At 39.7% G+C, this 14120-nt stretch overlaps 1 protein-coding gene across 3 annotated transcripts in view; it reads right to left on the bottom strand.

Annotated features, from left to right (window-relative positions):
- The window catches only part of adamts17 (ADAM metallopeptidase with thrombospondin type 1 motif, 17), a 328430-nt gene that overhangs the window by 286917 nt on the left and 27393 nt on the right, over positions 1-14120 (bottom strand). For all 3 annotated transcript variants that reach the window (XR_015495085.1, XM_087260202.1, XM_087260203.1), the window contains exon 3: positions 12846-13014. Coding sequence is in view for 2 of the 3 variants with exons in the window: in XM_087260202.1 (XP_087116328.1) it covers positions 12846-13014 (169 nt within the window). In the remaining variant the exon portion in view is untranslated. The remainder of the gene's footprint in view (positions 1-12845; positions 13015-14120) is intronic.

The following is a 14120-nucleotide window of genomic DNA, read 5'->3' as shown; positions in this document are numbered from 1 at the left end:
TCACTCGCGCTTGACGCTTCTTCCGTGTCTTCCGCGTCTGGTGTGAACACAGCATAAGAGTTTATTCATTCATTCATTCATTTTCTTGTCGGCTTTGTGCATTTATTAATCCGGGGTTGCCACAGCGGAATGAACCGCCAACTTAAACAGCAAGTTTTTTTTACGCAGCAGATGCCCTTCTAGCCGCAACCCATCTCTGGAAAACATCCACACACACTCATACACCGTATGTCTTTGGACTGTGGGGGAAACCAGAGCACCCGGAGGAAACCCACACGAAGGCAGGGAGAACATGCAAACTCCACACAGAAATGCCAACTGAGCCGAGGTTCGAACCAGCGACAAAGCGACCTTCTTGCTGTAAGGCGACAGCACTACCTACTGCGCCACTGCCTCGCCCACATAAGAGTTTAGTCGTACAAAAATGTTACATTTTAATAGGAGGCATGTCACCGAACCGCACCCCTAAACCCAATCGTCATTGGGGGATGAGCAAATCATACTGACTTGTATGAATGAGATTGTACTAATTCATACAAAATAGCCACTAAATCAAAAAGATGGGAACTGCTATAAGTTAGTTCAGGTTTTTTTTTAACTGATGTAAACAGGCACTTGATTAACTATACAGTGCATTTGAATAGAATTCATAGCACTTCACCTTTTCCACACTGTGCTCACTGGAACTTTCAGAGCAGCAGAAATTTTTCTGTAACCTTCCCCAGCCTTGAGCCTCGAGACAATCTTGTCTCTGAGGTCTACAGACAATTCCTTTGTCTTCATGCTTGGTTTGTGCTTTGACATGCACTGTCAACCCTGGGACCTTATACAGAGAGATGTATGCCTTTTCAAATCATGTCCAATCAACTGAATTTACCACAGATGAAGCTGCTGAAACATCTCAAGAATGATCAGTGGAAACAGAATGAACCTGAGCTCAATTTAGAGCTTCATGGCAAAGGCTGTGAATACGGATGTACATCATTTTTCAGGTTTTTTATTTTTAATACATTTGCAACAGTTTCAAAAACTCTTCTTCTTACACATTGTCATTATGGGGTATTGTGTGTAGAATTGAGGAAATAAATGAATTTAATCAATTTTTGAAATAAGGCTGTAACATAAAAGCATGTGGAAAGCGCTATCAATACTTTCCGGATGCATAACCCTGGATCCAAAAGCATTCACCACAGTGTTCTTCTCCCAGTAACAAATGCACTGTATAAATCACTTCAAATAAATGCTAACTGACAAATTGCGCATTATCAAATGTCTTTTGGCCAAATTCTGCTCTCTCCAGTCCCCAAACTACCCACTAACCAGCCCTTCTCCAGTCCTCCGACTCCAACAGTTCAATGGGAATGTGCAGAACACATCAATCAAGCTCTCTTCCTGGATCAACCCTACGAATTTCACACGTTGTTGTTTCCTCGCAGCTCTGATCAGCCTTTGTGTCTCTTCTTCCAGACCTTCGTTCCTTCCTCTAAATGCGGATACTTGATCCTCTTCTACCCCACCAAACGTCCCGGCGTGGAGATTGAAGCGAGGCGTCTGTTTGCACCAAACCTGAGCTTTCTGGCATGCGAGCGCGGTCAGAGCGGATCAGCGGGCGTGCAGCTGTGCAGATGATACGGGCCGATTAGAAGAGCTGAGAGTGTTCTGTGTGAGTCGTGTTTCAGTGGAGACGGGAAGAGAATCACTGAGGAAAACCAACCTGAGGGAGCTTTACTGCGCTCCTGCTGTCAACACTGGGCAACCTGATACGTCTTGTGTGTGCAGACTGTGTGTGTGTGTGTGTCTGTCTGTGTGCATTTGTGAGTGTGTGTGTGTGTGTATGTGTGTGTGATTCTATGTCTGTGTGTGTGTGTGTGTGTGTGTGTGTGTGTCTGTGTTGGTGTGTGTGCATTTTTGAGTTTGTATGTGTGAGTTCAAGTGTCTATGTGTGTGTGTATGTATGTGAGTGCATGTGTCTATGTCTGTGTGTGTGTATGTGTGCGTGAGTGTTTATGTGTTTGTGTGAGTGCATATGTTTATGTGCGTGTCTTTGTGTGTGTTTCTATGTGTGCGTTTCTGTGTCAGTGTCTGTGTGTGTGTATGTGTGCATTTGTGCGTGCATTTATATGAGAGTGCAAATGTCTATGTGTGTGTATGTGTGTGAGGACATGTGTCTATGTCTGTGTGTGTGTGTGTCCACGCGCATCTGTGTATGTGTGTTTGTCGGTTTGCATGTGTGCGCACGTGCGCGTGCATGTGTGTATATATGTGTGTGTGTGCATGTGTCTATGTCTGTGTGTGTTTGCATGTACTATAAGTGTGCTTGTGTGTGTGTATGTGTGTATATATATGTGCGTCCGTGACTGTTTGTGTGTGTGTGTATGTGTGTCTATATCTGTGTGCATGTGTGTGTCCCTATGTGTGTGCGTGTGTACATGTCTGTGTGCATGTCTATGTCTATATGCTGGCCTGTGTCTTTGTGTGTGTGTGTGTGTGTGTGTGTGTGTGTGTGTGTGTGTGTGTGTGTGTGTGTGTGTGTGTCTGTGTGTGTGTCTGTGTTGGTGTGTGTGCATTTTTGAGTTTGTATGTGTGAGTTCAAGTGTCTATGTGTGTGTGTATGTATGTGAGTGCATGTGTCTATGTCTGTGTGTGTGTATGTGTGCGTGAGTGTTTATGTGTTTGTGTGAGTGCATATGTTTATGTGCGTGTCTTTGTGTGTGTTTCTATGTGTGCGTTTCTGTGTCAGTGTCTGTGTGTGTGTATGTGTGCATTTGTGCGTGCATTTATATGAGAGTGCAAATGTCTATGTGTGTGTATGTGTGTGAGGACATGTGTCTATGTCTGTGTGTGTGTGTGTCCACGCGCATCTGTGTATGTGTGTTTGTCGGTTTGCATGTGTGTGCGCGTGCATGTGTGTATATATGTGTGTGTGCATGTGTCTATGTCTGTGTGTGTTTGCATGTACTGTAAAAGTGCATGTGTGTGTGTATGTGTGTATATATATGTGCGTCCGTGACTGTTTGTGTGTGTGTGTATGTGTGTCTATATCTGTGTGCATGTGTGTGTCCATATGTGTGTGCGTGTGTACATGTCTGTGTGCATGTCTATGTCTATATGCTGACCTGTGTCTTTGTGTGTGTGTTTGTGTGGGTGGGTGGGAGTGTGTGTGTTTGCATGTATGTGTGCATGTGTGTGTGTGTGTGTGTGTGTGTGTGTGTGTGTGTGTGTGTGTGTGTGTGTGTGTGTGTGTGTACAGCATATGTGTGCGTATGTCTGTGTGTGTGTGTGTGCCAGAGAGGGGCACTCAGAGTTTAATGGATTTAAGGTCTGTCTCGTCGAGTATTCCTCTCTTGGGACGGTTTGGTCTTTGGGGTGGGGTTTACTAGCAGAAGCAGTGCTCAACTCCTCTCACTCCACACTCTTCAGCTTTTCAACAGGAGGAGCCGGTGGAGGAGGGAGATACCGGGGAGAAAATAATGAAATTCTGTGATCAGACTGGCTCTCAGTTGCATGACAACAAAAAAAAGTGCAGCACTCTAAAATGCATAGTCTTTACATGTATTTTTGGTGAAATGATATGGTACACTCTTAAGTTGAAGTTATAATAATGTTTCTCTCTCAATCACGTAGCCTAGTGTTGGATAAGCTGATTAATTGTATCAGTGAGATAGTTTGAACGATTCAAATGACTCAACAAAAAAAACAAAAATCCCTAATTTATTTGTATAATTGCATTCCGGGCTCAAGAATCTTATGAGCTCAGGGCTCTCTCCCAGGACAGCATGCTAATCATCTTGTTTAATCCCACCTCTTTTCGCATACAACAGAATATCTCACGCACAAACTCTAGTGTGACCGCAGCATCACACACAGACTTTGCTGAGTCTTACTGTTAGTGAACATGGCGATGTGTGTGTAATCAACAAAAAACAGGAACAAGTGTGTATGTTGCTTGACGGGATTTGTAGTTCTATAGTGGCAGAATTCTGTTTAACGGAGAGAAGATTTTTTCAACACATTTCTAAACATAATAGTTTTAATAGTTCATCTCTAATAACTGGTTTATTTTCTCTTTGCCATGATAAATAATATTTGACTAGATATTTTTCAAGACACTTCTATACAGCTTAAAGTGGCATTTAAAGGCTTAACTGAGTTAATTAGGTTTACTAGGCAGGTTTGAGAAATTAGGCAAGTTATTGTATAACCATGATTTGTTCTGAAGACAGTCAGAATTTTATTTAATTTTTTTGCTTAAAGGTGCTAATAATTTTGACCTAAAAACGTTTTACGAAAAATAAAAACTGCTTTTATTCTAGTCAAAATAAAAATTATGCGGCGCCAGGCGAAAGTATAATTCCAGCTTAAGGCACGCTGAAAGGCACGTAGAAACGGTGGGCGGGAAGGACTAGCCTTAAAGGTGCAGTACAACAAAACCGCCCCCTGGTGCAAAAATGTATAAAATAGAATCTTATGAAAGGTAAAATAAATAATCTGATGGGTGTTTTGAGCTGAAACTTTACAGACACATTCCAGAGACACAAAAGACTCGTATTAAATCTAAAAAAGGGGTAACCTAGGTGCCTTTTAAATCTGGAAAAAGGGGTAACCTGGGTGCCCTTTAAAAATGTGTGTAATCAGTTGGAAAAAAAACGTAACATATAAAAAAAATGTTTAGATTGATATTTTTTTCTGATCCCATAACTCTGCGGTGAGTAGTTTTGAAAAATATAATCAGATGTTTTAATATCATGTTAGCATGTACTTTCTCTGTGAGTTTACTGTATGTTTTGATATTTTACTTCAAATGTCACATCCATAATGCTGGAATTGCTCAAATTACTTTGCAATGTCAAACCTCAGTCTTGCTTGTGTAACAATAACATCAACTAATTTCACATTTCACTGAAAGCCCCGCAGTTGAAGGAACAGACTACTTCATCACAAGGTGAAGCTGACTGTATTTGAAATACTTCAAATTGTGAACAGCTTGTAGGTTGGTGAACTTAGGTTTTGGAGCAGTTTTCCCAAGTAACACTGGTGGGAAATGGGAGAGGAGACTCTGGCAGGCCTGCTGAAAGGCCTCTGACAGACGTGTGTGCAGAGGAAAGAATTTCCCCCAAAAAATCTGGCACTTCTTTCGTCTATTGGTCCACAACCTTTCTAACTGACTGACTCTCAGACACCAGGTGCTGGAGAAAACAGAATGGCTAATGCACCTGGAGCTTTTTTTTTTTTTTACAACAAAGACATGATCGCTGGAGTCTAATGGCATGCCTGAAACACAACAGGGTTTCTGCAGGTTTCACCAAGTCAAATTTAAAACTTTTAAAGACTTGTTTAAGACAATTATGAAGGAATTTTATGACTTTAACAGAGTAAAAGGGAAGCTTTACATGGAAAAATGAAAAAAATACATGTTTAATCGAATTTAAGACACACAACTCCTTATTTCAATGAATTAAAAGACATTTTAAGGCCTAAATTTTAGTTTTTAAGACCCCATGGACACCCTGCACAAACTCAAACACACATGTTGGTATTAATGGTTTACCAGGACTCTCCATTGGTGTTATGTATTTTATACCGTACAAATTGCTTATTTTATGGCCCCTCTCAACCCCTACCATAAACCCGGCCCTAATGGGAAACCCTGGGTTAAAATGTAAGTGTCAAAAGACTTTATTAAGTAAGATTTTGAAGAATTTTGAATTACAAGGACATCATGCATGTCCTCATAAACCACCAAAATAAAGTACAACTAGGTCATACCATTTCATTATACGAAAAACTCCAAAAACAGTAAACACACACACACACATAAATACATACACACAGATATATATATATATATATATATATATATATATATATATATATATATATATATATATATATATATATATATATATCTGTGTGTATGTATTTATGTGTGTGTGTGTTTACTGTTTTTGGAGTTTATATATATATATATATATATATATATATATATATATATATATATATATATATATATATTTTTTTTTTTTTTTTTTTTTTTTTTTTTTGGAGAAAGTCTTATTTGTTTTTTTTATTTCAGCTAAAATAAAAGCAGTTTTGATTTTTCTATGAACCATTTTAAGGTAAAAATTATTAGCGCCTTTAAGCAAAAAAATAAATAAATTCAGACTGTATTCATAACAAACCACTGTTATACAATAACTTGCCTAATTACCCAATCCTGCCTAGTTATCCCAATTAACCTAGTTAAGCATATAAATGTCACTTTAAGCTGTATAGAAGTGTCAACTATGAAGTATGGGGGTGGCAGCATCATGTTGTGGGGCTGTTTTGTTGCAGGAGGGACTGGTCCACTTCACAGCATAGATGGCATCATGAAGAAAGAACATTATGGAGAAAAACTGAAGCAACATCTCAAGACATCAGCCAGGAAATCAAAACTTGGCCACAAATGGGTCTTCCAAACAGACCATGACCCTAAGCATACTGCCAAATTAGTTAAAATGTGCTTTAAGGACAGCAGAGTGAATGTTTTGGAGTGGCCATCACAAAGCCCTGATCTCAATCCTATAGAAAATTTGTGGGCAGAGTTAAAAAAGCTTGTGCGAGCAAGACAACAAATCTGACTCAGTTACACCAGTTCTGTCAGGAGGAATGGGCCAAAATTCCTTCAAACTATTGTGAGAAGCTTGTGGAAGGATACGCAAAACATTTGACCAAATTTAAAGGGCCATGAAACCCCCTCGTTTCAGCAGGGTGTTTTCACACCTCTTCTTTGGAAAAAGTCAGAAAAGTGGGCGTGTCCAGCTCTGTTTAGGGGGGAGTGTCGGAGGAACTAAAGTGGGAGGGTGTGGGAGTGTCGATTTGGGCACGCGCGAGTTTCAGAGTCAAAATACATACACACACACACACACACACACACACACACACACACACACACATACATACATACAGGAGAATGTGATGGTGTTTAACCTACATGGACATCTGTAGTCGAATTATTAGCCAAATTATTAAATGGTGGACTTTAACTGCAGTTTGGCTCTTTCATTCAGGGAATTCATTCATGCCCCTCGCGACACACGAGATATTTGATTCGAGGAGCTGCTCTAAGCGTGTATTTTTCATGCAATGTTTTATACCGCACGGCGAATGAGAGAAAAAAACCCTCTGCATTTCCCAGAAACTTAGATGCACACGACAGGTAGTGTCAGAAAGCCGCGCGTGTTATTCCGGTCACTAAATGCGGTAAAAACCCTACACGAGGTTAAAGTTTGGTTGTGGTGCTAACGTGTTTACACTCTGTGCAATAGTTTGTTAGATACGAACAAACTGAATAAACAAAGAGCACTGGTCGCTCACTTACCAAATCTGTAGAGACAGGACAATCACCAGCAATTAGAGCCGCGTCTTTATGAAGAGAATACTACAAACGATTCCAGATCTCAGCGTTTGCAGATGAGAACAGCTCTCAGGTAAACAATAATCCTCCTTAGACACGCAAGTTATTGTTGTCGAGCGTCGCGTACACTGTTAATCCACACGTGAGTCTGAGCTCTCACAGAGAGAAAATGAAAACGAAACTTAACTGCAGCAAACTATAAAAGCAACACTTCACGCTTGTTTTGCCAACACAACGTGGCGTCTCTGTCCTGAAAACACGGTGATAGTAATGAATATTAATGAAGTTGCACAATACAGTGCGCTGATTGGTTTGACCCAAGCCTTACTCATGCATTAATGCAACAAACTGTAAGACGTAATAAGACTCACTCTGGCACAGACGCCCAGTCTGCACGCTGGAATACACGCTATTATGTCATGACCGTGACGCAGCTTCAAAAATTCGTTTCAAACCGGAAGTACGAATTTGCTTAAAATAACGCAAAAACAACCAATTTACACTTTTTAGTGAAATATAGGTGTCCTAATAGTGTTTTTAGCAGTGTGGGACACATATACGACTGTCAACAGCTCAAAAAATGTGTTTTGGTGTTTCGTGACCCTTTAAACAGGTTAAAAGCAAAGCTTAAAAAATACCAAGGAAATGTGTGTAAACTTTTGACTGTCTAAAAATTAATTAAAAAATCTCAAATAAAATCTCTCATTATTCTGGCATTTATCAAATGTAAATCATCTAGGTAATCCTAACGAACCTAAAATAATAAACGTTTAGTATGATTTACCATCAGACTTTATTTTTAAAAATGGTTATGTTCCTTTTTTTAGAGTGTATGGTTTCAACTGTATAAGTGGACAAACTACATAAATACTTTCAGACTATTAAAAACATCAATAAACAATCAAAACTTGACAGAGCAAAGATTTAGGTGCTGAATTTGAAAACATAAACAGATGAAAAATGTGAATTATAAGCTATAACACAGCCAGTTATTCATTAGCTGATTTATTTGACCATTTAGTCGATTCATTGGTTGATTTTGTTCATTGTTAGTTGACGTATGTAGATTTATTTGACTGTATTTCATTTTGCACAATCACAAGTCTGCGTTTTATTATTTGCATTTAGCATTACTCTAAACTAACAAACAAACCTGCAACGCTCTTTTGGGTCACGACCCTCCATTTGCAAACCTCGCAGTCTGTTATCATAATCTCACGCTCAGATTCTCTCGAGTCCCTCGTCTTCCCTTCAGGACTGCTTAAGATTCAAGAGTTGTCAAGTCCATAAATCAAGCGTTTCATAGCAACGTTTATGACTCCATGTTTCTCTTTGATGTCTTCATCTTCTTAGCAAGACGCAAGAAGAGTGAAAGCTCAGCTGTTTTGCCCTTTAATGCATTTATCGCGCTGGTAAACGCAGGTAAAACTCCTGTTGGAACGTGCTGCTTCTCTGCTGAATTACAACCAGAGAGAAAGCAAGTATTCTGCTGGCCTGCTCGCGTACATTAATAATGCCGCACATATTTTCCAGCCCCTTGGGTGTTTCTTTGCCAGCACTATGGATTTTTTTTTCTTTCGCCAAAAGCAATCCGCATATTTTGCTAAAGAAACGCCCCCAGAAACCATCTGCAGGTTTTCATATTGCGAGGCGGGAAGTTTTGTCTAAGCGTACTGCATTATTGGATTTGTAGTTTGCCCTTTGAAATGAAGATGCAATTACCCAGAAATCCCAGGGTTTGTGTGTTCATGTGAGTGGACATACACAGTCCTGCGAGCCAACCTAAACAATTTATGGAATTTCCAGTTGTGTGCTACTCTAGTTTGCGGCTGATTACTCTCAACCCAGACTCAAAATCCCCTTGAACCCTTTTGCTTGGTTCAACTTTGTTGGACTCTCTTTTTTTGCTTTGACTTTGTGCACTTTGAATATTACATAACTTGAAGATGAGAAGACCACCGGCATGCTTGACATCTAGATTTTTTCCATATGCCAGTATCTGGGAATGCAAGTAACCCAAACCATTTTCTTCATAGGGAATTGAAAACAAAAGAAAAGGTTAGTGGATATTTACAAGCCAGCGACTCTCTCTTTCTCTGTGTGCGATTAAATTGACCAGTTCAGGGAACTATAATAATTGTCGCTTTGTTGGAGCACAGATCAAGGTCCCATAATGCAAGATAAAAGTGTAAATAAGCTAAAAATATACAAAAAAATTGGTATGTTTTGTTTAAGTTAACATATTTCCATGCCCATGTTGTAGGGCTGAGCAATATAAACGGTATCAGTATTAATTGACAGTATTGACACCATTGTCAATAATGATAAAAAAAGTTCAATATGAAGTTTCAGTATAAAGCGTTATAGTTTTCGTATTAAAACATGGCTGCTTAGTGCAAGTCTTGGCAGGAATGCCAATAAGTTTAGGGTGTAAGTTTATCATTTCCAATGTAGGCGAGTGACTTGCGCTATTTTCAGACCAGCACAACTGTAATTTTCTTGTTTTGCACCTTAAATAGCAATGTTTAATGTTTATTTGCCACCCTTCAGAGAAAGACTAAAAAGTACGGGAGAAATATGGGAAAAACGGGAGGGTTGTCAGTTATGCTGGTTTGAGCCTCGGCTGTGTCAGTTGGCATTTCTGTATGGAGTTTGCATGTTCTCCTCGTGTTGCGTGGGTTTCCTCTGGGTGCTACGATTTCCCCTACAGTCCAAACACATGCGATACAGGTGAATTAGGTAGGCTAAAATGTCCATAGTGTAGGAATGTGAATGAGTGTGTTTCCCAGAGATGGGTTGCAGCTGGAAGGGCATCCACTGTGTGAAACGTGTTGGATAAGTTGGTGGTTCATTCCACTGTGGCGACCCCGGTTTAATAAGGGACTAAGCCGAAAAGAAAATGAATGAATGAAAAAAGTTTATGTTTGTCCACCTGTCAGGTTTTGGAGATGTCTGCATCACCATATGGGGTATAAGAACGCATAAGGGCATAAGGACATGTGTTTGGATATAACTCAGTTTTTTGACCACACTTCATTATTGTTGTTTATGTATTTGTTTGCTGGATATTAGAACTGAATTTAGAAATAGTTTTGAAACAAATCTTTGTTCTCAACAAACGAAATTAAATATGTAGACTAATGGATGTCTTCAGTGGAGTGAGTTTCCACCGTTTCCTTACTCCACAAAAGTAAAGGAGTAAAGTAATGTAAAGAGGCTAAATGGAGGAGGCTCGTTCTTTATCCTCACGCTGCAGATGCTCTGTTTAACTGTTTTCTCGCTAGTGAGGAATTCAGTTTTTTCACTTACAAAGTCTATCATGTAAATAGCAAATGCGTCATGGCGTGATGCAGCTGACTCTTAAAGGGAATGTGAGATAGGACTCTGATTGGTTTAATGCACATTATGCTCAAAACACACCCAGAACTCCTTAAGAGAATAAGCTCAACCCTGTTAGACCATGCGCGAAGGCACAGAGCGTATTTTTTCATCCTTAAAATAACAAAAATGGATTCGGACACGCCATTAATGCTTTTGCACCATGCCCTTTAGACTTAGCACTTAGATTGTGAAAATAGAGTCCATGGTGTACAAGCATTTTCCAGGAGCACCTAGAAAGTGCAGAGCGCACCGCGATTTAAGTAGAACTATCCACACTGCTTCACACTTTGTATGAAATTTACACATTTCAGTAATAGCGGCAGACTTATAACCTCAAGCAAACACAGCGCACCCAAACACTGAAGCGCTTTTTTATTTACTCCATAAACTTATATTGGAGCTGAAGCAATAGTTTGTCTGTTTGCTACCTCTGAGAAACCACGCGCTCAAGCTTTTCACGTGTGAGTTTTGGATTGCGTCAATACAACACACGTGAAAATGAGTGCCATGGCTGGAAAGGAAAAACGATGTAAGGATGTCACCAGAGTGGCTTTTTGGTTTCTTTTCTTGTGCATCCCAGTAACTAGCACCCCATCTGAAAGAGTATGGGGTAATGTAGTCATCCAACTTTCTAATGTTGCAGTGTGTATTTGAATAATAACGGTTTGCTCCTTTACTTGAAAGCTCAGATTTGACTATCATAATTAGTTTTGTTTACAGGGTTTGAGGTTAACTGTATCGTTATTATTGACACCTTAAAGTTTGCATTGACTGTTCAGCATTTACTCTTTATCATTGTACACAATTTGAGGCATTTTATTTATCAAGAGTCTCTTTAACACTTATGTATATTTTATTATAAAGAGATGAGATGTTTTGTTCAAATATTTTTGTTTTTGACTATTTAAACTATTTGCCTTGATAATGTTAGTAAATTTAGGTGAAGTTTTACAAACTAATTTCGAGAGGAGCACGTGATATGATTGACTGCAGCTGGCCACCTATATATTCATTAGTTAGCCAATCAGATCTATCCTAACTCACTATAAGTAGCCTAGCTAGATTTACTCCCTTATCTTCGTTTTTTGAAGAAACCCCCCATCCACCCCTTTCTCCTCCTTTCCTCCTTTACTATATGGGAGCTCTCGAGAACCACCTGATCTCGTACTACCCTCAAATGCTCTATGGACCTGGCGGGAGCCCTGGGCTCAACTATCTCAAAGCTCAGGGTTCTCTCCCGAGACAGCATGCCAAACCTGCTAATAGTTGTAAAACAATATCTAAGTGTGAACTCTTGAAATAAAGTGGTTAATAATGAAAAAAACATCCTAATATTCCTAAATGTATTGTTAAAAACTATTTAATAATTATCGATTCCAAATAAAATGAAATATGATATTGTGATCTTTTTTTTTTTTGCTGTATCGCCCAGCTCTACCATGTTGGAGTATTATTCCACAAAAATATTATTAAAAATATGTCCGTATTCAACTGATTGAAATCATAAATCTGTATATAATCCATTTGCACAAAAATCTCCCAAGATCATGAGATTGGATAACTGGACTTATCTGAAATGTTGGTTTAGTCATTCTGAAATGCCAAATTCAGTCATCCAAATCCACTAGTAAATTTACCTCCTATATCTACCCATCAGGTTTGTAATTGCATGTGTCTTCTCCACCCTTTGAAATACAGCTTATTATACAGATTATAATGAAAAAACATATATCTTTTTCATTTGAAGTAGTTTCCCAGGAAATTATGAATTTGTTCTCTTGAACGTTCTGCCTAATTTGTGCATAAATTACATTTGAAACTGACTGATATGAGAACTACTCTTCTAGCATAGAGGAAAAAAGCGAATTAGATGTTAAACAGGCCATTCATTTCCAAGCAAATGAAACTGACTGCAGAAATTGACCACTTTTCCCACTTTCACCCATCATTTGACAGAATTAAATCCCTGTAGAGCTCAGAAGTGAACTACGGTGACCTCTGAATCAATGGGGCTTGCCACACTTGACACGGTTAAGCCTACCGCATTTCAGCGCAGTGATCGTCTCACCGTGGATGCTTTGGCAGAATTGTTCTCTGCCGTCTGCAGCGGGAGCAGGTCCGTCTGGTGAAGAATGCTTTTCCCGGATCACTCTGTGCTCCCAGCCAGAGAAGGAATCTGCGGCCTGGCCCACTGGCTCGATGAACAGTCTTTCCTCTGCAGTCTGAACCAAGCCAGTCTGGGAGAAAACACATGAGGTGGAACAATCAATAACGGCAAGCAAGAAAAACTATCTCTGGTTCGCAACTCTGGTTTGTATTAGAACTATACAGTAAGAGTCTAAACAGATCAATTAAAAAATATTGCAAACCATTAAAAAAGTTACTTATTATAGCACTAAAAATACACCATAATGCCTTTTCTGTGAAGAACAGATTGAATTTGAAGTTGTGCAGGCTGCTTTTCTCTTCTTTTATGATCACCGTTATCTTCTGCTGTACATCAAAACTGATGACACAACTTTAATTTTCATTAAACTACTCCTGTGAGCTCGCACAGAGAACCTCAGCCGATGTTCTCCAGGAGGGAGCTGATGTGTTTTCTATGACAGCAAAGCCAGGATCATTCATCATGAGCCCCTCCGAGGATCTCACATATACGTTAGCCTTGTTTCCCCTCCGTCAAACTGTGACGCCCCGCGTGCCTTCAAGGGCACACAGACATAAAATGAGAGAATAATTCATCTCCTGTGGCCGAGGCCTGAAAAACAACCAAGTCAGCATCAAACCCGACAACAGCATTCGGTCAAGTAGGGGTGCGTTCCCAAAACCACCATTCGGCAAATAAAATCGCATCCGTCTATCAGTTGTAACAAACATTGGTTGATTCCAGCGTTTCCCACAATCCCAATGAAAATTGGCAAACAGCATCGCAAACTAGTGCACAGTAAAAATGCTGAGGGTGTCACGATTTTCGATTTTTAATCGAAATCGATCTAAATTTATCCTCAACTTCGATTATCGAATCAAAAAATAGAATCGTCGATGCTGCCACGCCCCCATGTCACGTTAGCTTGGCTTGCCAAGCGGGAAAAAACATGCTTGTTGAAGTGCTTGTTAAACTGCAGATGCAGGAGACCCGTCGACAGAGCTTAAATTCTCTCCTCTTTCAATGAAGTCGCCGGTGTTGAAGTATTTTGGATTTCCAGTGAGTTATGTTGACAACGTTTATGTTGTCGACAAAAAAAAAAACACAGTTTGCAAGCTCTGCTATGTACGTATTACGGTTGGGATTATAGACAATGGACGCATCGCGTTCCTCCGCCCCGCACCCGTTGCAAATCCG

The sequence above is a fragment of the Danio rerio genome, chromosome 7 (genome assembly GCF_052040795.2).
Source record: "Danio rerio strain M-AB ecotype USA chromosome 7, GRCz13ab, whole genome shotgun sequence".
NCBI classification, from domain to species: domain Eukaryota; kingdom Metazoa; phylum Chordata; class Actinopteri; order Cypriniformes; family Danionidae; genus Danio; species Danio rerio.
Note: the sequence above shows the minus strand (reverse complement) of the source record. Positions and strands in the feature narration are given on the sequence as shown.